At 37.1% G+C, this 27,001-nt stretch overlaps 1 protein-coding gene across 1 annotated transcript; it reads right to left on the bottom strand.

Annotated features, from left to right (window-relative positions):
• Positions 1 to 27: 27 nt before the first annotated feature.
• LOC125251519 (receptor-interacting serine/threonine-protein kinase 2-like) lies at positions 28 to 22,398 on the bottom strand. The gene is made up of 11 exons (XM_048164544.1): positions 21,720 to 22,398; positions 19,711 to 19,864; positions 19,389 to 19,544; positions 17,838 to 17,995; positions 13,817 to 13,866; positions 10,930 to 11,091; positions 6,883 to 6,968; positions 6,626 to 6,718; positions 6,424 to 6,517; positions 5,019 to 5,243; positions 28 to 3,661 (listed from the first exon to the last, which is right to left on the bottom strand). Exons 1-11 carry the CDS (start codon positions 21,908 to 21,910, stop codon positions 3,282 to 3,284), a joined length of 1,749 nt encoding a protein of 582 aa, XP_048020501.1. The 5' UTR covers positions 21,911 to 22,398; the 3' UTR covers positions 28 to 3,281.
• Between the last annotated feature and the right edge of the window lie 4,603 nt (positions 22,399 to 27,001).

Raw genomic sequence — 27,001 nt, 5'->3', positions numbered from 1 at the left:
TAAGACAAAAACAAGAAAACTCACACGTTCAGGAAATTCTACACATTTTAATAACACTTTAAACTTTCCCATTTTTATGGAAGTTCCTCATATAGTACTATAGCACAGATGTATGCTACTTGTACACTGCTACATACGTCTGTACATTATTGTCATTTTATGTTTGATGACAAGACATTTAGGTTCTCAAGTCAAAGAGCTCCGAGGCAAAAATGAACATTGATAGATATCAGTAGTAGTCATTTCAAATAAATCCCTAGCCTGTGTGGTTTAAATAACTTTAAATGTAATATGAATGAAAATGCAGCATTTTCTATATCCAAAACAGGCCATTAGGCAATACAGTATTTAGCTGATATATTGCTGCGATGTGTGCTAAAGTATTCAGCATAATCTAAAAGATGCATTCAGCCTCATAGCATGATTGGAACAGCACTTAGAAGCAAGTGATATTTTCAAAACTAACATATATATATATATATATATATATATATATATATATATATATAAACAACCCATTACAAACGACGTAAGATGCATGTAAAATATCACTAAAGATTAGCGATGACTATAAATAAATACAAAACAATAGCAGGCCACACATACATACTCTTTATATTGTAAATGGTCCCAAACCCTGGACAGTCAACATAAAAAACAAATATAAAAAGCGAAAACGATAAATAAAAATCTGATTCTTGCATTAAAAATGAGCCAATAACATCAAACACCAACTTATCAAGACTGATGTCGCGCTTTGACTCAATTTCTAATCAGTATTCATCAGCAAGGTCTTAAAGATTTTTTTTCCCGACACCCAAGGAAATCAAAAGTCCAAAACTACAGTGTGACCGATAGGAACACAATAAAACAACCAATTTCAGGACATTCCAGGTGACAAACAATGTAATCAATCTAGGGAAAATACATCACCTCTGCAACAATAAGGCCTCTAAAACAACCTCTATTTGCACAGAGGGGAAGTCTACAGCGCGGGCACATGCGAAACCCAACAGCTCAGGAATTCAATGCCTTAAAATGAAACTCAAAAAGAGAGAAGAGTGGAATATCAAAACATTTATAAAATGCTTCATATATCAAGTTCATGGGTCAGAAAAAAAAGAAAATGATCAAAGCATTGCAACAAATTTAACTCGGCATCAAGAATTTCAATTTGTGTTCTGCTTGAAGATCAGTAGCCCATATTTACAGTGCTAACTCTTGGCATTCCCTTTGGTTCAGTTTCTAAGTAACTTTAAACTTAAAACATAACACTGCATCTGAAGAATATTAATGTTGAAAATCTAATTTTCAAATGACGGAGGAAAACTGCTGATCTAAACTGGCAACGTTTGTATAAACAATAGCAAATAGTCACTCGATACTATTTGTTTCTTGATAAAAGCATCTTGCCAGTAGCGTTCCTCAAAATCTCTCCAACTGTGATGCAAGTATCAGTATATTTAATACAGCTGTTTTATACTTGAGCCTGTTTTATGTACTGAAAGTGCTCTAAATGGTCCACTGTCTGCTGCTACATCTGGAGTCAATGATAACCAGTGCAAACTAGGCTACATACTGTAGATGGCACAATACTTACTGAGAAGTAACTTATCCAAGACACTTTATGGTTCGATAAGAAGATGAGTCTACTGATTAGACGGTTTAATATTAAGTTAATGCTTTTGACTGACATGCCATTTGAGAACAACGTAACGGAGAAGAAGTTGACCTCGACCAGTTTGTATGAACTCTGTCATTATAGACTCCAGTGTACCACCCTATTCTGCTTGTCATATGTGCTGTCTAATATTGCTTGTGAACAGGATGCTACAGTACTCACTATACAAAAGTAAAGGCAATAAAAGAACGACATCTGATTGGCTCAATGGGGAAAAGAAAAAAAAAAAAAACAGTCTGGTAAGGAGCTTGGTTTTTTCGGTTTGTCATTGGCATCAGGGCAAAAAAACAAAATCAATTCTACAAATTCTTTAAAAGACCACTAAAAATCTGTGGAAAAAAGAAAAGAAAAAAAGAAAGCCAAATTGTTGGCACTCTGCATTTTAAAAGGCATCCCAAAATGAAAATTCAGTTATCATTTGCTCACCCTCATGTAGTTTTTCTTCTAAAAAAAGAAAATGTTTTTTGTCCATACCAGGAAATTCAATGGGGCCCAATGTGGTTTTGTTTTGGACCCAATTGACTTTCATTGCAAGTACAAAAACAGTTTTTGAACATTACTCAGAAAGAAAGTCAAACATCTTGAGGGCGAGTAAACGATGACAACTTTTTTTGGGTGAACTATGCCTTTAAGGCCAAACCATTAAACCACTGGTGTGTGAATGGATTTTAGTTTGTGTAGACTTCTTTTTTAATGTAATGCAAATTTAAAAAGCCATGATATATACAACACACCTGATCAAACTCAACCTGATCTGATGAAAAGGTTGTATTGTCATTAAGGTTCAAGGTCATGTCTGATTCTCAAGACTCATTTGATTTTTTTTTCAATCTATAACCCATTGAACACACCGTACCATCCATTCCTCGCACCCTCTGTGAATTTGTGTCTACCCTGACTAAAATCTAGATCTGCAAAATGTCCACTATATGGCAGACCAACCCTGACACAGCATTAAATGCATGGCGAAACCATCAGACCTGACTTTGAGTGCCACTGTGGGAAAAACAAGCACTGGTTTACCAAAAGGAAGACCGAAACTGCTGATTCACACAAATTTCTTCAAGTCCAGACGTGACTATGCAGTAACGTGGACGTAACATGGCATAACAGGAGGGCGTGTCTTCAAGTCTTCTATTTTACTAAATTTGCTGGCATGGAGGGTGCAAATAACAAGATAGTATCGATTTCTTGGATGTTTCACTGCTTTTTCTTTTGATGGCTGGAATAAAAGTCCAAATGTGACATTGTGAAACCACTTTACTGCTTGGGTTCAAGTCCATTTCAACAAGAATTTAGGCATTAAGCCAATGATTCAACCACAGTTTTATGTCAGAAGTCAACATGAGCCAAGTAGTTATTTGACCAAAGTTGGCCTTGTATGATGTATGTAAAGCAATGGTTCAAGTTGATAACAAACAAAGTGTGTCATAGGTACCAACACCTTAACCACCAAGGCAAAAGCACTTGTCCAGGCACACAAAGTACTGACCAAGCAGCACAAACAAATGCAGGAGCGTGTGAACAAGAACAATCCTTAACACAAAGAAGGACTCATAGAGCTCCAGCTCAAGAGCAGTGATTGGGAGTTGGGAGAAGGTCAGAAGTTTCGTGTGGTGTTGAAGGAGTTGGAGATGAAGGGGGCGGTGGGGGCGGTATACGGTGGAGGAGGGCTAGTGATGCTGAAGTCAGGGTAGGGCTGCAGACCCATCTGTTTGTTGTCCTGGAGCTTCCGCACCACCACACGGCAGAACTCCTCGCTGTGCCGCTCGCAAGTGTCCAGAAGCTTCCGCACTTTGGCGGTACGTGTGGTTTGGTTCACGACCAGTTCATAGTCCTCGCGCATTAGCAGCTCACGAGACAACAGAGCGTCTAAACTCTGATTGAGACACGCCTCTGTCATCTGTCGCACAACGTCCTCCCTTCGGGCAGCGATCCAACGAGCCGCCGGACCCTGAAAGTCCAACGGTGCTACAAAATCTGCAAAGACAGACAGAAGCAAGAGGCGGACATTAAAGGATTAGTCCACTTTTAAATAAAATTTTCCTGATAATTTACTCACCCCCATGTCATCAAAGATGTTCATGTCTTTCTTTCTTCAGTCGAAAAGAAATGAAGGTTTTTGATGAAAACATTCCAGGATTATTCTCCTTATAGTGAACTTCTATGGTTTCTCCAAACAGTTGAAGGTCAAAATTACAGTTTCAGTGCAGCTTGAAAGGGAAAAAATACAACTGTATATGCTTTATAAACACAAATTATTGTCTTGTATATACAGCTGTATTTTTTTCGAAAATGAGCAATCGTTTCGCTAGATAAGACCCTTATTCCTCGTCTGGCATCCTTTAAAGCCCTTTGAAGCTGCACTGAAACTGTAATTTTGACCTTCAACCGTCTGGAGGCCACTGAAGTCCACTATATGGAGAAAAATCCTGGAATGTTTTCATCAAAAACCTTAATTTCTTTTCGACTGAAGAAAGAAAGACATGAACATCTTGGATGACATGGGGTGAGTAAATTATCAGGAAAATTTTATTTAAAAATGGACTAATTCTTTAAGAAGAGCCCGAATCAAGGGAGTTCAAAAGTACTGGTACTCTGTACTATGGCTGGGCGTTACATAAAAAATATTTAATCGATAATCGCCTTAAAAATATTGCAATATCCGATATGTCAGGGATTAAAAATTTATTGGTTTGTTCTGAGCAAAAACAGTAAGCTATTTTCATTACGGATCCAGATGTCTCCTTTCAAAAGGTCACAAGTTTTGGTCTGATTTATTTATTCAGAAACACTAGAAATTTAAAAACGTTTGTGTATTTTTTTACTTTTATTTTATTAGCCTAGGACAACACTCCCAAGAGATTATTTAGCGAAGCTGCCAACACTGGAGCATAAATCAATAAATATTCAGATACAGAAGCAGTTAGGCATAGGCAACCATTTTATTTTATCCATTACTAACTTTTATTAAACTGCAGATCGAAATAAAAGAATGCTTGATGATATTATTTTATAGACAGCACAGTAAACATTTCATGCATTTGGTCATTTTTGTCATCTGATATGGTCGTCTATATAACCAATATAATTTTCTGCTAACAGACTAACCTCGTCATATCGCCCAGCCCTACTCTGAACCAAGTTGATACACACTAAGATAAAACAGTACAAAAGCAGTCACTGGGACGGTTCCCTTTCTAATATGTACCATTTAGGTGCTAACATGTACGCTTTTGGTAAAAACCTTTTTTTTTTTCTGAGGGTGTAGCAACTTTGAAATAGAAACTGCAGATGCTTTGGCTCTGTTCAGGGTGTGGCTAACAGGTGTGATTACCTTGTGGGTGTGGCTGCAGAGTGAGGGGTTGTATGGCAAGAGGCAGATCACTTTCACTCTGAGATACATGTGGTTTGAAAGGTATGTTGAGGTCGGACACGGGCTGTGTCGTCTGGTTCTCAGTGCTGAGGTTGTTTCGAAAGCAGTGGTCCATAAGAGGCTTTGGAGGATCAAGTGGAAGGGATATTAATGATGACGGTGGACCAGCCTGAGCTCCTGACACACCTGATGATGATGTAAAACAGCAACAATAAATGAAGCAATTAAAAAAATGGAAAAAGCAGAATACAGTGTGTATCACTCCAGTATTTTGTCATCATTTACTCATTAGGGTTTTTCACTCTATGCTTAGCTTAACCCTGGGTTATCATCATTCCAAACACCACTTTGTGTTTTTACCCTGGGTAAAGGAACGTTTAACACTAATTTAGAAGCAGGGTTAGCACCACGTTTTCCCTAAGGTTATGAAACCCTGCTCCGGAGCAGAGGTTGCATCACTTTTGCAGTGTTAAAGGGTTAGTTCACCCAAAAATGACGTTCTACACCAGCAAGACCTCTGTTCATCCTCGAAACACAAATTCAGATATTTTTGATAAAATCCAATGGCTCAGTGAGGCATCTGTTACCAGCAAGATAATTAACACTTTCATATGCCCAGAAAGCTACTAAAATATGTTTAAAACAGTTCATGTGACTACAGTGGTCTAACCATAATATTATATTATATAAGCGACAAGAATACTTTTTGGTATAGAGGCCTCACTGAGCCATCGGATTTCAGCAAAAATATCTTAATTTGTGTTCCGAAGTTGAACAAAGGTCTTATGGGTATAGAACAACATGAGGGTGAGTAATAAATGACATAATTTTCATGTCTGGGTGAACTAACCTTTTAACGCTGTATTGTGGTGCTAAACGTGTGCAGTGTGCAACAAAGTGGGGTTAGAATGTTATGGCTAGATAATTAGCAACCAACAGCCAATCACATGTGTAATATAAAAATGTGTAATATATAATATGCGCAATATGAGAGCCTTTATGTACACAGGTTGCATGCTACATTTGTCACATCAATGACACTGACAAAGCAAACAGGCAAATAATAATGTTAACCCATGAGTGGGGAGTGGGACATGGCAGGATTCATTTTTAACCCAGGTTAAGTATGAGCAATGTGAAACATGAAGCAAGTTAACCCAGGATTCCATTTACCAGGGGTTTAAATGACTCAGGGTGAACCATTTCAAGTGTGAAACCCTATTGTGACTTTTTCATCAATTCCAGCAATTTTGTGTTCCAAGGAAGAAATTAAGTCATCCAAGTGAGGAACAACACGAAGGTGAGTAAATGATGGCAGAATTTCATGTTTAAGTGATCAATCCCTTTTAGAAGAAATGAGTCTTGCCTTGAGAGGGATTTGATATAGTAAGGAAGCCCGGATGGGATATTTCTGCTTCCTGGGAAGAGCAGGAGCCTGATCCAGATGTGGAACTGTTGTCCTGTCATATAACACAAAAAAGAAAATTATGAAACCCACCAGATTGATCTCATCTCTGGTTAAATACTGAATCAACAACAAACAACAAAAAAAAAAAAACATAACTTACTGGCCAAGGGACGTTGTGCTCCTTCACACTCTTTGCCTCGATTCTTTTCCCATTAGTTTGATTTGATGAGCAACAGCTTGACGGCCTCATATACTGATGAAAGTAAAGAGAAATTACAATACATTCAATAGTTTTTGACCTCACAACCAAAAAATACAATCAAACCAGTTCTATCCAGACTAATACAAGCATGAAAAAATAGTCCTCCATACATTATACATCCATGCATAGTCAGTCCAAACTCCTTAAAGACTCACTTTTGTTCGTTTGACTTCCAGCACCGCTTCCAAGACATCAATCTCATCAAATCTTCTCAACATGGGCTCCAATTCAATAAGACATTCTGTAAGGTACAGACAAAGCAGCTATTAATCTACAAAATAAATAAATACATTTATTAATCAATTAATTAAATGTACACTATGTAACTTTTGGGGCTCTAGCGGTTAATAAACAAAACTGCCTATCTTGTGGAAGAACACTGTAGCCGAAGCTACTTCTCTCCGTTTATGTCTATAATGAGTCATGCAGATACTATGATACTCCGGTTGTCATCCTGCCCAGTCTAAAATAGCCCGAAAACACTTTATTATTAGGCATACCATAGTGATTCAGGATAAGACAAAAACGTGTATTGGAAGATAGATTAATGATGTACTCACTCATTATATACATTTTGTAAATTTAAATTTATACACACTTAATATACATACTTATGAAAATACCCGAGATGGCTTGAAGAACAGATGAACCATATACTGTCGCAATTCTGTACTAATTCTCTTCATGTCAAAATGTCAATAAATCAGTCAAAATGTCTCTATTTTATTCAGCTACAATTATCGCTGGATGTCTTTGTCCATATTAGGGATTTTCTGGAACTTATTACTCATAAGTCTCACTTGTGGACTTTCTGGCATTTGCACTCTCAAGTGTTAAGTATGAATGAATCATAAATTACATTTAAAGGTGCCCTAGATTCAAAAATTGAATTTACCTCGGCATAGTTGAATAACAAGAGTTCAGTACATGGAAATGACATACAGTGAGTCTCAAACACCATTGTTTCCTCCTTCTTGTGTAAATCTCATTTGTTTAAAAGACCTCCGAAGAACAGGCGAATCTCAACATAACACCGACTGTTACGTAACAGTCTGGGTGTACGCCCCAATATTTGCATATGCCAGCCCATGTTCCCAACATTATGAAAGGCATTAGACAAGGGCAGAACGTCTAGATCTGTGCACAGCTGAATCATCAGACTAAGTAAGCAAGAACAACAGCGAAAAATGGCAGATGGAGCAATAATAACTGACATGATCCATGATATCATGATATTTTTAGTGATATTTGTAAATTGTCTTTCTAAATGTTTCGTTAGCATGTTGCTAATGTACTGTTAAATGTGGTTAAAGTTACCATCGTTTCTTACTGTATTCACGGAGACAAGAGCCGTCGCTATTTTCATTTTTTAAACACTTGCAGTCTGTATAATCCATAAACACAACTTCATTCTCTATAAATCTCTCCAACAGTGTGTAATGTTAGCTTTAGCCACGGAGCACTATCAAACTCATTCAGAATCAATGTAAACATCAAAATAAACACTGTACTTACGCGATTAGACATGCTGCATGACGAACACTTTGTAAAGATCCATTTTGAGGGTTATATTAGCTGTTTGAACTTTTTTATGTTGTTTAAGGCAAGCACGAGCTCTTGGGGCGTGGAGCACGAGAATTAAAGGGCCACGCACCCTGAATCAGCTCATTTTTAATGATGCCCCAAAATAGGCAGTTAAAAAAATGAATTAAAAAAAAAAACTATGGGGTATTTTGAGCTGAAACTTCACAATCACATTCAGGGGACACCTTAGACTTATATTACATCTTTTTTTAAAAAAGTTCTAGGGCACCTTTAAAGGAGTTTAGCGCTCTATAATGTCCACTGTCCTATTTTGGGTAAAAAAAAAAAAAAAAAAAAAAAACAAACAAACAAAAAAATACTACTCTCTAAAAATATTTGAAGTAAACACTTTTGGACTAAAAGCCATGAGGGATGTAAATATATTAAAACTCAGAAAGGCATCAGCAGTTAACAGGTTACTGTAACATTTCCAGTATCAGGACTATCAAAATAATGGCAACTTGGCCAAATCTGCAAAATAACAGAGGCGGATTGCCCATAGACATATAAAATACATCATATATTAATTATGTATATGGTATTGCCCCCTTTTGCGCTCACTGTTTTGCAGGTCCTGCAGACTGGGCTGATTAACAAGTCATTTTCGCAGAATCCAAAACATTTTCACACTGGCAAGCTAACTTTCTTTGAGTCCGGGTTGAGTATCTTTTCTGTCATATCTGACAACATACTTTTACATAGCAGGAGCAGCTGTGCGCTTTGTCTGTTTTATGACAGATGGCAACCAGCGTTAAAGTGCAATACCAACATGTCAACCAGATACTGCCGCTGGATAATTTACGTGTCATATTATCAAACGTGTACTATTCATTTGAAATATTATGGTTATCGCCAATACCGGTATGTTGCGACACTCCTAATTAACACGATAACAATATTTAATTTTCTTAAATATCAACGTTATCGTCAATACCGGTGTATCACAACAACCCTATTCTACAACATAAAATACACAGATCAGGCATAACATTATGACCACCTTCCTAATGTTGTGTTGGCCCCCTTTTGCTGCCAAAACAGCCCTGACCCGTCTAGGCATGGACTCCAATAGACCCTGAAGGTGTGCTGTGGTATCTGGCACCAAGATGTTAGCAGCAGATCCTTTTGGTACTGTAATTTGCAAGGCGGGGCCTCCGTGGATAAGACTTGTTTGTTCAGCACCCAAGGTTTCCCAGCAGAACATTGCCCAAAGCATCACATGTGTTTCCTAGGTAAGTGACGCACACACATCCGGCCAACCACGTGATATAAAAGAAAACGTGATTCATCAGACCAGGCCACTTTCTACCATTGCTCTGTGGTCCAATTCTGATGCTCACATGCCCACTGCTGGCACTTTTCGGCGGTAGACATGGGTCAGCATGGGCACTCTGACTGGTTTGTGGCTATTTAGCCCCATACACAACAAACTGCGATGCACTGTGTATTCTGACACCTTTCTATCAGAACCAGCATTAACTTCTTGAGCAATTTGAGCTACAGTAGCTCATCCGTTGGATCGGACCACATGGGACAGCCTTCGCTCCCCATGTGTATCAACAGTTTTGGAGATGCTCTGACCTAGTCGTTTAGCCATCACGATTCGGCCCTTTTCAAACTCGCTCAAATCCTTACACTTGCCTATTTTTCCTGCTTCTGACATATCAACTTTGAGGACAAAAATAATATATCCCAGATAATCAGTGTTATTCACTTCACCTGTCAGTGGTCATAATGTTATGCCTGATCGGTGTACACCTGTAATACCCCCTTAAAACTTTTACTTGACTTGTAAAAGGCAGTTGCTAACAAGTAAATGGGATGACAGAGGTTGTCAGGGACATTAAACGTCACGCTAAACAGGAAAATTCATCTACTCACTCAAACCAAACATGTAAGAATCATAAACTTTTGATGGTCACAGAGCTTATTTTCTGCAATAATCCAAAAGCAAATGGAAAATCGTGTTTTTGTCGAGGGAACCGAGGTAATGGAAACTTCTCGATTGGCCTACAAAAAAATATGTCATCACTGCAGCACTCCACGGAACTCACGTGTTTAAGAGTTTGGAAAACCACTTTCATACCAATAATATTGGACTCAAATGAACTCAGGTCAGCGTCATAAGCTCTTACTCAACATTGCCTAGAGTTTACTAGGAAGTAAAATGTCTATTGTTAATGGGGTATGTTGAGAAATTAAAACATCAATGCCTGAATCTAGATGTTAGACCTTCACACTGTTTGATTTAATTACCATTTTATTAAAAGAGTATCTGGTTCAATGATAATCCTATTTGAATAAATGACACATGAAGATGACACAACTGCTCTCTTTGTCTTGTCTTAGTCATTTCCTCATTCCCCTGATATGTAGCAGAAAGTTTGTAAGGTTTGCAAAAGAGAAATCTTAAGAAGAAAATTTAAAAACTGTTTTACTTGTCTGTAATGCCAAATTTTATCATGAGCTGACAAAATTGCCAGTAAAGACCAAACTGACAGAATTGTGGTTAGACATGACCACAGGAACATGGATTGTGAAAGCATGAGTTAAACAGATCCAGAGAGATTGTGAAAAGCAGGGGAAAGGTCAGAGGTGGGGCGCAGGCTGACACTCACTGAGAAAGGAGGGCCGTTCGTCTGGGTTGGCGGTCCAGCCGCAGGTCATGAGGTTAATAAGGGTCTCTCGACTGGGAATGTCTGCCGGCAGACTGTCCAAGCCTGTGTCGGGTCGAGATCCTCTGAGGACGCTGAACATGATCTGCATGGGATTGGTGGCCTCTGCACACAAAGACAAAAAAAGGACTATAGGTGCATCCCAATTTGCGTACTTATGCACTATTCTATGACGTTTTTAAGTATAAATAGTGCGAGTAGTGCGTTCACACTGAAAATTCCAAAAAGAAAAAGTGCACTTTAAATACCCGGATGATGCACTAAATTAACGGAAAAAACGAAGTGTGGAATGTTGGACACTTCGTGCACTCAACTGTCGCAGCTTTAATTACGTAGTGGAGGGGAAGGGAGGATCGGACTCTGTTGTTAAATGACAAAATAACCTTATACAATTCACGCACTACATGGATGAGTGCATAGTGCACAAGTACATAGTGTATAAGTGCATAGTGTATAGTGCGTCATTTGGGACGCAACTAATGTCAGACGATGGTTGAATGTTGCCTGGATAAATGATTGCTGCAGTTTATGAAATGGAGAAGGAAGTAACCATGAGGGGAACTCTGCGTCATGATTTTGCATCAAAAACATGACACAGCAAAATTGGCTTAGTGTTGAGTAAGGCTGCACAATGAATCTGATTTTGATACTATGATAGTTTATCAACATTTTGAATTGGTTTTTATTTTTATATGTTGCATTTACATTAAACTTTTTGTTGAAGTTTTAGTAATTTTGTTAACTGTGTCATTTTTATAATTTTTTAAAAATGTGTCTATTTAGCTATTACGACAAGAGTCCAATCGAGCCGCAAGTTGATCTCAAATCTTTATTAACCGACAACAGCTTTTATATCTGGGTGGAGAGTGGAGCATTTGAGTCAAAAATGACATAAGCAGTTCTGGTGGAGAACAGTGACTGGATCTAAAACCTTCAGATGACATACAACTAATATTTCCGTTGCTAATAGTCACCAAAAGTAAAACCAGTTCCGTTCACACAGTGCAGGTTTTTCAAGAACTCAGTTGTGAGTTCAGTTACAGAAAGCGGTTGTCATATGTTATATAAAGAACAGAAATACAAGACTGACAACTTGTATTCAGCTGCTGTGTGAATGTGGCCTTACACTACAACTAATCGCAGACATGTCCATTTTAAGCATGAATTCAATGGTGAATCAAGAGTTTAAATTAATCTATACACCTATCAAGCAAGGTTTTAAGCAGTCTGGTTGACATATTCATTATCAGAGGCACTGTTTCTGTGTTAAGTGTGGCATAATATAGCCTTTCAAAAAGTCTAATAAAACCATATGTAAACACATAGTGCTGTTTATTACGCCCTTTTCTTAAAGTTAATAAGGGTGGTTATTGCAGTCTCATGTGTTCCAGTTCTAATTGGTTTGTTGCTTCCACTCTCAATTGCTATTAGGGTTGGGAATCGAAAATTCAATTCCAATTCTGGAATCGGATACTTGTTATAAAATTAAAATTTCCATTCATTTGTGTACATTTTAATATGATTTTTAACCATTCAAGCGCAAGAAGACCCGCTCATTGTTTTCTGTGCTGCACACCCATCCAAAGCGTGCTCAGAAAAAAATTTTAATGTGATTTTTATACCATTCAAGCGCAAGAAGGCTTGTACGCCGTTTTCTGTGCTATGCACACATCCAGAACGACGGGCGCAAAGAAAGCCGCCTCTTTGATGAAAAGTAGAATAAATGTGAATGATATCCAAGTTATTATTATTATTTTTTCTTTTACCTTATTGGTATCTAAATTAGCAATCGATAAGCAGAATCGGAATTGTTAAACGATACCCAACCCTAGTGTTCATAGCACATAGTATTCACATTCAGTGCTCCACATTACAGTTCTGTATCAAAACGACACACATAGTGATACACAAATGAGAAAATATATAACCGCTTTTTCACCGTCAGGTCAAACCATTCTCTTTGCTTAACCGTTCCATTCCGTGCCGATCTGGCCCAGCCGGTACGGATATGGCTTTGTTTTCCACTGTGAGGCTGATAACAGAGCTCTTTGGAATGTAATACAAATGCGTCAGTCATTGCTCTTGTAACGCAACAGTTTACAGATGATATGAGATGTAAATACTGACCGCAATATGGAGAATGATCAGATATTTCTCTGAATTTTATTCTTATTTGTGTTTATGTCGCTCAAATAGCGCACTTGGCCACCTACAGACAAACTGGCAGCCAGGCAACAGACAAGTGACCAATCATGAGCTGCGACATCACTACACGCGTTCTACCAGCCAACTGTGCTGAGAATTCCAGGCCGAGAAATGTTTGTAATCGTGCCATGCCATACCAGGCTCAAGTGGAACCATTCCTTACCATTCTTAGAACCATTCAGCCCGATGGTGGAAAAGCGGATTATGTTTTGTTGTCTTAAGCACACAAAGAGAATAAACTGCTGTTACAATAAATTTACCGATTCCCAAATTTACCCAAATATAATTTGCATTAGTAAATCTAAAATTAGTATACATCTCTTGGCTGAAGTTATAATAAATTATTTTGACCACTAAAACCAATTCGGTCAGATTTGTGAATGGTTTTGTAAACAAGAAAACTAGATTTATTCAAAAGATCCAATTCAAAAGAATGATCCATTCTTTATATATTTAGTGATGTTGTTGAAAAAACAAACAAACAAACAAACAAACAACAAAAAACAAATTAGGAGACATTCAAGAGTGTTGGAAATTTAGCCTAACAAAACCTATGAATATGTGAATGTCATGGAATTAACTGGTACACTTATCTATCACACATGGTCACCCCAACATACCCTACCTTCAAATGGTATCCGTCTTGAAAGCACTTCCCACATGATGATGGCGTAACTGAAAGAGGAAGCATAGAACAGATGAGGGAAAGGTTTCACTGTTGCCATTCAGTCTCTACATCCACATCTGGCAATCCCCTTTGGAGATAAAACACACTGTCCAATCAGACCAGTGATTTCAACATGCCCTATGACTAAGATCACAAAACCTCAGGCCGGTTGGCAGGTTGACATTTAGCTCCTAAATCCCTTTTTGACCAGCACAATAGATTAATAAAATACAGGTCTCTTTCATGAGTAGTTTTGGTGAACTATGAGTAAACCCAGAGACTGGTTTATGGTTATTTTCCCAGTTTCCCTCCATCTTTCTTTGTTTTGGAAAACTGGTGAAATGATATAAAAATCCACCCATAATTTCCAACATCCTACAATGGCTGCTACATTCCTCCCTCCCAATCAAAAATACAGGGTTCAGGGATCTGATGACCAATACATTTCCATGACTTTTCCATTCATTTGTGACTTGGATACAGATTTTAAGCAGATAAAATAGAGATAACTAGAAAAAAAGTATTATGAAACCCCCTTGTTTTAGCATTAGTTGTTCATGCTTCAGATTTGAAGACGACTCAAGAAATGGTAGTGTAAAACTATAGAAAAGTGGGAATGTAAAAGGGAGAAAAACCAATAAAACACAGCCTTACAACACTCATTATTTAGAGGAATTAATGTTAAAATATGAGTGGAGGAAAAAAAATAATAATAATTTGGGGGCACTTAGATGCATTTTATAAATGTAACCCTAAGACAAAATAAGAATCTTACCATTTGAGGCTACTAACAACTTATGAACAAATTAAATATGATTTGACCATTCTTAGAATTATCAACAAATTTTTATAACTTCCCAGTTTAACACAGAGAGAATAAAGGCATATTTTCTTTTGCATTCTTCTTTGAATTTCCGATTTACATCATTGTGTCCTGTATCAAATAGTCAATTGTTACTGTGTTTATAATCAGATATACCACTGTATCAGTGTCATAAGAAAACACGACTGAGTGTGCGCATACACGGCACTGGTTAATGTTTGGAGCACTGGAATATGAAATATGTCTATAAAAACTTGAAACAAGCTTGTTCCGGTCCAGATATCACCTGTCTCACACATGACCAGTTTGCAGTACATATTCAGTGCAGAGACAGCATGGCTTAAAAAATGGCTTGAATATGACACAGTGGGCAACTGAATATAGTGTAGCATAGTTTGAAATCAATGGATTAAAGTTTATCGATCGTGACACACACTTCAGAAGAACTCATAGCTGGATTCAACAACATCTGCAAGATTTGTAATATTAAATGTTTTATTAGATATCCAAAGACTAAATTATATAAATATACAGTCGTGCTCAAAATTATTCATACCCTTGGTAAATATGACCAAAGAAGGCTGTGAAAATAAATCTGCATCGTTAATACTTTTTTAAATGTGGGGGAAAATCTCATTATGAGAGAAATGTTTTTCTCTAATACACATTGCTCACAATTAATCATACCCTTTTATTCAATACTTTTTGCAACCTACTTTTCCCAAGATAACAGCTTTGATTCATCTTCTATAATGCCTGATGAGTTTGGAGAACATCTGACAAGAGATCAGAGACCATTCCTTCATGCAGAATCTCTCCAGACCCTTCAGATTCCCAGCTCCATGTTGGTGATTCTTCTCTTCAGTTCACTCCACTCATTGTCTTTAGGGTTCAGGTCAGGGGACTGGGATGGTCATGACAGAAGCTTGGTTTTGTGTTCAGTTTTGTGTTTTTTGAAGCAAAAAAATTTGCTTTTTGAGCAGCAAACACTTAAGATGGGTTTGGTGCACACAGGGGTAAAAAGTACCCCATGTGTACAATGAAATATACTGCTGGATCTTTAATGTTGTGAGCCTATTTTTCTGCTGGAGGTCCTGGACATCTTGTTCAGATACATGGCATCATGGATTCTATCAAACACCAACAGATAAAAAAAATCAAAACCTGACTGTCCCTGTTAGAAGTCTTATAATGGGCTTCTGATCTTCCATCAGGACTATGATCCAAAACAAACATCAAAACCAACACAAAAATGGGTCACTGAACACAAAACCAAGCTTCTGCCATGGCCATCCCAGTCCCCTGACCTGAACCCTAAAGACAATGAGTGGAGTGAACTGAAGAGAAGAAGCACCAACATGGAGCTGTGAATCTGAAGGATCTGGAGAGATTCTGCATGAAGGAATGGTCTCTGATCTCTTGTCAGATGTTCTCCAAACTCATCAGTCATTATAGGTGAAGACTCAGAGCTGTTATCTTGGCAAAAGGAGGTTGCAAAAAGTATTGAATAAAAGGGTATGATTAATTGTGAGCAGTGTGTATTAGAGAAAAACATTTCTCTCATAATGAGATTTTTCCCCCATGTAAAATTATTATTTTCCAATGAAAGGATTTTTGTAGATTTTTTTTAAATAAAAAGATCAAAAGTATTAAAGACGCAGATTTATTTTCACAGCCTTCTTTGGTCATATTTACCAAGGGTGTGAATAATTTTGAGCATGACTGTAAATAAATATTTGCTGTGTTTGGCTTTTTATTAATAATAATATTAAAGCAAATGTTATTTTTCATATATAATTTCCTTTCTTTGTTTAACAGTTCCAGGATTGTAATGGTATACCGGCATGACAATATATCACAGTACGAACACGTACAATTATATCATACACTTTTGATTTTCTATGGTTTTGGGAGGGAAAAAATGAAAAAAAATCAGAAAGCGAATCTCATCTGCGCATAAGCAACTTCATTCCACTTGACTGCTTAGACCAAGGGTCGGCAACAAACACTGGCACGTGGAGAGGTAATCGCTGGCACTTGAGCAAAAGTGAGAGAAATGTATGCATTTCATTCAGATAAAGTACCTTGTACCTGCATACAGAGGTAATCATTCCTCAGTAACACAGCTTGTTTTGTTAAGTTAGGCGTTATAAATACTATTAAAGTGAATATATATGTGTGAGAAGTTTTGTGTGCGCCCACATCTGAAGCGGGCATCCAGAAAGCAGTGTCTGACAGCACGCAAATACTTAATTAAGCTCTTTTTCACGTGCTTTAATGGACTATTTCACACAAAATTATGTCTAAATGCCGGTCTTGGTCAGTATCTTAGTGAACATAGTCAGTTATGTCTTAAGTGAATGTAAAGAGTTGAGAAAGTAAACGTGTGTGTAACAGTATACTGGATCTGTGCATTATGTCTTAAAGTGACAGCAGCCTAATATTCCTGCTGCTGTCTGTGTTCTTAATGTTAAAACAACAGACTCACTACAAAAAAAAAAAAAATTCTGAAGCTAAACAGAACAAACAGATAAACAATCACTGCACCACTGCATCTGCATCACCACTAGAACCGCACATGGACTGCAAACGGATCAAAATGGGATAATACATCGTAGTAATTGGATAATATGGAGAAAAGCTCAAACTGGTGACAGCCATGATAACCATTCTGAGTTAAGGCATATACCTCACATTTTGTGATGTCAACTTTTTTTTTTTTTTAAAGCAGAAGTGGCTCTGAATAATGAAAATAACTTCCCAATTCATAATAAACAGTGCTATCATTGTTTACCAGGCACCTGATGTTTTAATGACTTTTTCAGGGCTGGAAATGACCATTTCTTTCTTTCTTTCTTTCTTTCTTGCCAGCTTCTATGGCTATATGAGATCACAATTTTAAAATTCCCTGACATTTCCAGGCTCACCATAGAGATTTTAAAGATTGGGGGTGAGACATGTCCCTAATCTGACAGGAATTTTGTGGAGTCAGCAACAGACTAGCCATGGTGCAATTAGGAGAGCTGAACATCTTAAGGGGCTGCCCCAAATATATGGGAACTGAAAGAGCAGTAGTTAAAAATTCTGTAGAAGAAACCATTTGAAATTCAGAATGACGTTCTGAATGGAAGCTTTACAGAATCTACAGAAACTGACCTGTACATGTCATATTTGACATCTGCTCTGCGGGTCTTGGAAGGTTCGTACTCCTCAGGTGGCATATAAATGACTGTGCCTCCCATTTCAGCAGGTTTGGAGCCGGACCCTTTCGTGATAGAGAGCTGACGCCATTTAGACAAGCCAAAATCAGCTATCTATTCACAAACATAGAAACACAAGATGAACTTTAGATCAGAAAGTCCAATGTGAAATTACAACAAAATATATGATATACTTAACCCTTTCGCACGTAAGTTTTAAATATTCTGGCTGACCCCCCAGCGTGAGTTTTTTGAAGCGACCGTTATTTAGAACGTATCACTTTATGGTTTCCATGGTGACGCGTCATTGCTTGTTATGTGACACACCGCAGCACTGTATGAATGATGATCTGCTTTCATTTAATTTTTCCTTTGTTATTCAAAATATTCACAAATTTGTTGACTATAGCATGAAATATCGAATATTCCGATTGACAAATATGTGCAAGTGGATGTGTTTTGCAGTTTAAACACCTTTATAACGATCATGTTAGTTGAGCCATATGGCGATGGGCGCCGCCATGTTAGTTTGCGCCGCACAGAGAATCGGATCTGTTGGATTTACAACCCGTGAATTTATCCACTTCTCCCGAAATACATGAAAGTAAGTGAGTCGGTGAACTGGGGAAGAACAGAGTAAGCTTTAAAGTTACTTTCACAATGTGTATCTGATATGAATAAAACGTGTTGTCTAATTATAATGAAAAGGGTTGTTATTTCCGCTTCTATAGACACCATTTTGTATTTTACAAACTCTAAATATATTGTTTTGTTAGTACTCGTGTGTATTTAAATGTCTGAAATCTACAATAAACATTATTTGGTTGAAAACACTGCATATATGTAATATATGAAAAGCGCTGCGCGCGTCCGTCTCTGGTTTAGCGCCAGCCAAAGCGCGCACTCACATTTGAATTTGGCAGTTGATCACGCGATGCACTGAACGTTCTAATCACACCGGTGTGATCGTACGCTCCAGGGGCCAGACAAGACTGATCACACCGGTGTGATCGTACGTGTTAAAGGGTTAAGCACAAAATATTTTTTTAAATTTATGCTGATTAATGGTTGAGTTTAATTAACCAATATGAGAATTTCAATGATCACTCTAGATATCTATTTACAGGTGCCATTGCATTTCATCCATCATTTTATCACTCTTGTTTTGTTACAAAATTCTGTGGAAATCAAAATAAATAAAAAAATAAATAAATAAATAAATAAACAATGATGTATTGGCATTTCTTTTCCATTTTTTAAAGTGTTTAAAGGCTGGATGTGAATAATGACTAAAATGTCCTATTGCAAAGCTATTATATGCTTTCAGAAGACTTGACATATAGAGCATAAAACATATGGAGCACTTTTATGATACTTTTATGATGTTTTTGTGTTCTTTTTGACATGTCAAAATTCTACACATGCATCCAAATACACCCGAGAAAGTCTGATAAAATAGGTGTGTGGAAACATTTACAAGCTAATCTAACTGTCCAAATGCACAAACCTTAGCATGGTACTCCCCATCCATCAGGATGTTCTGAGTTTTGAGATCATGGTGTAGAAGAGGTGGTGTCATATTGTGGAGGAAGTTGACCCCTAGAGCGATCTCATAAAGAATACGAAGCCTCAATGGCCAGGCCACCATTGGGTACATGTCTTTCTGTAATGCAATAAGAAAATACAGAAATGAACATTCAAGAATCTGTATGACACAGAGGGGAAAGTGAAACTGTGCATTACTCAAACTCAAACCCATTATCCTAATACTACAAGACTAAACGGGAAGTGTGTCATCATGTAAAGGAATGCTGTTTGTATAGTTATACCTCATGTAAGATCTCATCCAGTGATCCATTAGTCATGTACTCAGTCACAATGCAGAAGAACTCAGGCTCATTGCACACCCCAAAGATCTGGATGATGTGGTTAAATCGAGCTTTGTGAAGCACCTCAGCTTCTTTCAATAAACAATTCCTTTCCCTGCAAAAAAATAAATGAATTAATTAATGATTACACAAGGGCTGGAAGGGTTTCTCTTCTACCACCAGACAATATTATGTTATACAAGAGGTTCCCACAGCTTTTGACCATTGTTCTGAACTTGTTCATTCTTCCATGGACATTAAAACCTTGACAATCTTGGCTTTTTGGTAGTTCCAACTTTAAAATATGGCTAAAATTCTGGCTGATACTGAAAAGCTGATAATTATTTTCATATTGTGGATGAATTATATTAAAATTCTAATTGAGTTTGTCTAAATTAAAAATAAAACACTACAAAGTACTAAAAAGTAAGTTATAGCATCTCAACATTATAATATACAAAATGAAAAATAATGTAACTTCTGGATTTCGCTAAAAATTACAATTAATAGTGTTGTTAAATTTTTTGCGTTTTAAGGATGAACTTAAAAAGTTAGTTTTTTCATTAATTACTCACCATACCGTTCCAAATCCATAAGACTTTCGTTCATCTTCGATCTTCAAGGCCGTAAAAGAAACCCATATGAATCAAGCTGTTAAATCCAAGTATTCTGAAGAGACATGATCGCTTTATATGATGAAAATGAACATGTGATGATCAATATTTATGTGAATAGAAGACTAAATTAAATCTATTAATTGTATAAAGCGATCCTGTCCCCTCAGAATACTGGATTAGTTGTACGATCTCCTTATGAACTTTTCAAAGTGCCAAATTTTAAGGTGGAATGGACTTTGAATGGAGGGACACAAATTCAGTTCAATTCACATTTATTTGTACAGCGCTTGCCACAATACTTATCGTTTCAAAGCAGCTTTACAGAAAATGCATGTGCCAATCTGTTATCAGAGGTGGCTCTGTCCAAGTAATGTATTTCAGAAATGTACAAATCATGCAGTTAGCCAACATCATCATGTATTAATTTTAGGCAGAAACAATGAGCTCATTTCTCAGGTTCTCTCGGGTTTAATTAAAAATGTCTTCATTTGTTTTTCAAAGATTAACATAATGCCTTATGGGTTTGTAATGACATAAGGGTGAGTAAATGATTACATTTTTCATATTTGTGTGAACTATCCATAGTGTACTATCTCAGCTATACTATAGTGTTAGATGAAAGCACAGGCAATCTATATATGCATGCTCATTTGCCCAATTTTTACAATTATCAATATTAATGCCAATATTGGCTGACACTAATTAAAAACAAAAACAACAACTCTTAAATCAGTTTATAAACAAACAGATATCTTGCATCCCAAGAATAAACCAGTACATTATTCAGAATTTCTCCATTTGTGTTCAATAGAAAGAAAACCCTACAGGTTTGGAACAACATGAGAGTTAGTAAATGGCAGAACTTTAATTCTAAGTGAATATTTTAATTTTGTAATTTAATTTCTGTAAAAAACAGGAAATCACATGTCGTATAAGCTCTGAACTGTGGACCAAAACATTCGAGCTGTAACTTTTATGCTTATTAGCCCAAAACAACCAGTCAGTATGAGTCCCAAAAGAGCTTCTAGAACGGTCAAAATAATGTATATAAAAAATATGTATATAAAAAACTCTTGAACATATAGTCCCGCAGAACAATGCTGTCCGACCGCATACTAAACGTATGTAACGTTACTGCATAATAGTTTAGATCAGTGACCTGATTTGCACAGTATTCTTTTCTAAACACCCGCAACAACCAGCATACATGTTCCTAGCAGACTGAAAGCATTGAAGGCACACGAAACAATCCCCATTAGATCAGTAGCTATTCAGATTTTGACATTTTTTTGTCAAACTGTGCATTTGAGCTAACAAGGAAACATAAATCACAAGTGTCCTAATTAAACTCACCTCTCACCAACCGGAGAATCCAGTTTCAAGCACTTGATCGCCACGGTGGTGCGCCAGTCACTGTGCTGAGCCCTGAACACCGTCCCGAAGCCTCCTTTACTGATGTAGTGCAGATCCGTTAGTTTCCGATACGGGATCACCGGTAAGGTGCTGGTCAGACTGCAGATGTTGACGCAGCCGGTGTGCTCCATGTTTCAGGATGTTGTGAGATAAATCGGGCCCGTTCAGCTTCAGCAGAAAGGGGAACTGAAAACGCGCAAACCCTCAGAGAGAGAGAAAAGATCGCGCATGATCTGAATGCAGTCTATTCTGCGTACTATATTACCCAAAGATTGGTGCACCTTCTTGACTAAATTATGTTGGCAAAATATCCTTGTTAAAAATGTCACTGAATAAGATGGAAAGAAACGAGTCCTACAGCTCGCGCTTGGTGACACGCCCCCAGTCCGAACAACGCATTTTACACCACGCCATAAAACAAACTGCCAAATTAACCACAAAATCAAATTAAATCAGTACAGTTTGAGATTTAACGATGACAAAACGTGGTTATAGTGCTGGGTATGCGCTCGACAAATGTTTCGCAGGTGTGTGAAAGAGTGGGTCGGACTAAAACCGCGACGTTATGTTTTTTTGTTTTTTTTGTAACCACCGTCTAGTCCCTCCCTTGAACTGATCACTGTTTGCTGCGTGTACATGAATGACATCTCAACTGACCAATGGTAGACATCGTGTAGATCTTTTACAGCCAATCCTGTCACAGAGGGCGGGACTTCTCGGAATACAGGTGGGGAAAAATCAATGCCGATCACGCGACTGTGACTTCAGCTTCCGAGGTCTACATACATTTAACCTGATTTGATTCATTTTTTGGGGGGCGCATTCACTAGACCTGAACAGTGTGAGTCGTGAAGTAAAGTTAGTATTTTTCATTTTTAATCTTTTAAGCGTATATTCATTTTTTTCAGACTGCTGAAAATGTCGTTATTTGGACGTTTCACGCTGTGAATTATACACTTTACAGTGTACATGCATTTTCTCACGTTTTCGTCACATGTTTTATTTATTTATAATAATAATGATCAATAATAATTCAGAAATCATTAAATATAATAGTAATTAAATAATGTTTGGCGTCCGCGTTTAAACACTTATTTGAAATTGACGCGCCGTTTTAAAAACAAAAGTACAATTGCCAAAGACGTCGGTCTGACGTTTGTGTAGATGTTTTGACCCACAGATGCTTTCTGGGTGATTCCATTATGATGTAAGGAGGGAATTCCCAACAAGAGATTTTTCCTCACAACCATTGCCCTGCATCCAGTTTGTTAAAAAAAATAGAGACTTTAAAGGGTTAGTTCACCCAAAAATGAAAATAATGTCATTTATTACTCACCCTCATGCCTTTGCACACCCGTAAGACCTTCGTTCATCTTCGGAACACAAATTAAGATATTTTTGTTGAAATCCGATGGCTCCATGAGGCCTGCATAGCGAGCAATGACATTTCCTCTCTCAAGATCCATTAATGTACTAAAACCATATTTAAATCAGTTCATGTGAGTACAGTGGTTCAATATTAATATTATAAATCGATGAGAATATTTTTGGTGCGCCAAAAAAACAAAATAACGACTTATATAGTGATGGCCGATTTGCTTCAGGAAGCTTCGGAGCGTTATGAATCTTTTGTGTCGAATCAGTGGTTCGGAGCGCAAAGTCACGTGATTTCAGCAATTTGGCGGTTTGACACGCGATCCGAATTATGATTTGACACAGAAGAATCATAACACTCCGAAGCTTCCTGAAGCAGTGTTTTGAAATGGCCCATCACTAAATAAGTCGTTATTTTGTTTTTTTGGCGCACCTAAAATATTCTCGTCACTTTATAATATTAATATTGAACCACTGTACTCACATGAACTGATTTAAATATGTTTTTACTACCTTTATGGATCTTTTTTTAATTTTTTTTTTTATTATTGAACATCAAGAACAAAACAAAAAAATATACACCTACAATGGCAATAACAAAAATAGTTAAATGAGTATCAAGCAAGGCACATATCAGTTAAATAAATATGAAAGAAAATTACAAATATTTAATTAAAAAATAAATAAATAAATAAAATAACATAAAATAAGATGGGGTCTCTTCATTCCTCTTCTAAGAGATCAAGGTCTCTTATTATTCCAGCAAATTTCTTTTTCATTTTCATACATTCCAATGACGGAAAGTAATTACAAACAAAGTCTCTTTTGAATATAGAAAAATAAGGTTTCGTTTTCATGCATTTGTATTTATGAATGAAAAATTTTCCCAGAATCAACATTACATTAATAAAAAATTAATTTTTTTTATCATCCAACAGCATTCAAAACATAATATGTTTCCCTTTATTGATCTTGAGAGAGGAAATGTCATTACTCCCTATGCATGCCTCTTGGAGCCATCGGATTTCAACTAAAATATCATAATTTGCATTCCGAAGATTAACAAAGGTCTTACAGGCGTGGAACGGCATGAGTAATAAATGACAGAATTTTCATTTTTGGGTGAACCCTTGAAGGAAATGTAGCCAATGCTGACATCATGCAATACAAATATTCACTCCTCAGATACATCATTGCCTGTGGTTCTGGGTTTCAGTAATGATAACAACAAAGTGTCATGCAGAGGATGGAGCCGGTTGCCTTGGTAACTTGAAGTGTTTTGCTCTTGGCACTATAGGGGAAGTGTCCTGAGGAAGTGTCCTCATTTCTCATTCTGTTAAAGTCACGTGAAATCAAAATTGACAATTCTTATTTTTTAGGGATTATTGCAGTATTTATTTTAAATGTTTTATCAGTACACATCATTATTATTTTTTAATTCATGTGCCCTCGTATTATTTAATCAAATTATCTTCCCCTCCTCTTCCAGCTCATCTCTGACTGGCGTGAGCGAGGGCGGGGCAACCTGTCAATCACATGACAGGTCACAGCAACAGCGAACCACAACCATCCAATCAATTCCCAATGGACAAAATCAAGTCCCGCCCTATATTTGTTCTTGTTCAAGAAGCCGTTTCACATTCCAGTGTTGCCAAGTCTGCGGTTTTCCCACGGAATTCAATAGGGGCTGGCTGCAGTCTGAGGGGGCGAGTAGAGCTCCACTCAAGGGCGTAAATAAGTCACCTCCACTAGTGGAGCTAGCTACAGCTATGGCCACATTATTGTAAGGGTAGGTTTAGGGTTGGGGTAGGTGTAGACGTTAATAAAACACAAATCAATATTGCATTATTTAACTACTGTATTTGCATTATTGTAAGGGTAGGTTTAGGGTTGGGGTTGGTGTAGACATTAGTAAAACACAAGTGGAGGTGACGTATTTCCTGTTCGAGAGTGGAGCTCCACTCGCCCATGGTCTGCAGCAACTTTTTAACTTTTTTGATTACTACATCAGGTGTGTCCATATTCATACACATGACTTTCAGTGGACAACATATCATTTGATAAGAAATAAACAAAAATGAATTGTAGAATAAATTAAAATAGCAGTCTCTTTTTCTTAAGCAAAATGGCATACAAATTATATTTCTCGTTTATTTACATTTTGAATTAATATCTTTGTGGATACCATGTTTCTTCAGGATTCTTTGATGAGCAGAAAGTAAATTTATAGAAAATACATGAATAGTAGAATACATTTTTAAAAGAACTCACTACCATCTGCTGGTGAATTTAAAATAAAGTCCAAATGGCGCCATCTAGTGCCGCAGTGGGATTTCTTGTAAATCTTGATGGATCACAGCATGCAGCTTTAGAGAATGCGTGTCAGTTTTTTCCAGCCCTAACGTTTCTTCTATCCATCAGCAAAATGCAAAACAAAGACAGAGCCGTTTGGAAAAGCAGACTTTTCAGGTGTTGTGAAATTAGTGAAAGAGTCATTACACCTCAGGGAGGAAGAATATGGGTTTTAATTCCACATTAATTAAACGTCCGGTCTAACTATGCCACATACTGTAGGCCCGGTTTCACACAGGGCTTAGATTAACCCAGGATTAGGCCTTTGTTCAATCAGGGCATTTAAAGGGTTAGTTCACCCAAAAATGAAAATTCTGTCATTTATTACTTACCCTCATGCCGTTCCACACAAATTAAGATATTTTAGTTGAAATCCGATAGCTCTTTGAGGCCTCCATAGGGAGAATATTTTTGGAGCGCCAAAAAAACAAAATAACAACTTATTTAGTGATGGCCGATTTCAAAACACTGCTTCATGAAGCATCGGAGCATAAATGAATCGGTGTGTCGAATCATGATTCAGATCGCGTGTCAAACCGCCAACCATGCCGCCAACGGCTGAAATCACGTGACTTTGGCGCTCCGAACAGCAGATTCGACACACTGATTCATCTGTGCTCCGATGCTTCCTGAAGCATTGTTTTGAAATCGGCCATCACTAAATAAGTTGTTATTTAGTTTTTTTTGGCGCTCCAAAAATATTCTCGTCGCTTTATAATATTAATATTGAACCACTGTACTCACATGAAACGATTTAAATATGTTTTTAGTACCTTTATGGATCTTGAGAGAGGAAGTGTCCATTGCTCCCTATGGAGGCCTCACAGAGCCATCGGATTTCAACTAAAATATCTTAATTTGTGTTCTGAAGATTAATGAAGGTCTTACGGGTGTGGAACGGCATGAGGGTAAGTAATAAATGACAGAATTTTCATTTTTGGGTGAACTAACCCTTTAAGTAGCTTTTATATATATATATATATATATATATATATATATATATATATATAAAAAAACATTGCTGGTGTGCATCTTGAGACAAAACAATGGCAGTGACATATTTTAGCATATGTCAGTGCAAGTTGCTTTCAGTTAAAACAGCTCAAACATGCATTTTAGTCTAGGACTAGCTTAAATCTGGTCTATGAAATCAGGGTAAAGTGTTTTTTTTTGATACTTTATTGTTGTTTTTCTTAGACCAATGACTGCAAATGTAGCCATCAAGCCGTGCACACACCAGGGATAGATAATGGGGGCTTGAGGCAAAAATGTCACCATGATTAATAAAAATGCACACAAAAATTCAAGATATAGTGCAAAAAATGTCTCTGTATAAGTTCTTGTTTTTAAGATTCATAAGCAATATCACATGAACAAGAGTGCTGTTTTCATGAATTTGTAAATTGATTCTATACAACAGTTCAATAAACTATGTTAATATTAGGTCACTTACACTGCGTTCCAAATTATTATGCAATTGACATATCAGTAAGATT

This window comes from Megalobrama amblycephala, linkage group LG17 (assembly GCF_018812025.1).
Source record: "Megalobrama amblycephala isolate DHTTF-2021 linkage group LG17, ASM1881202v1, whole genome shotgun sequence".
NCBI classification, from domain to species: domain Eukaryota; kingdom Metazoa; phylum Chordata; class Actinopteri; order Cypriniformes; family Xenocyprididae; genus Megalobrama; species Megalobrama amblycephala.
This window is presented reverse-complemented; position numbering and strand designations above follow the sequence as displayed.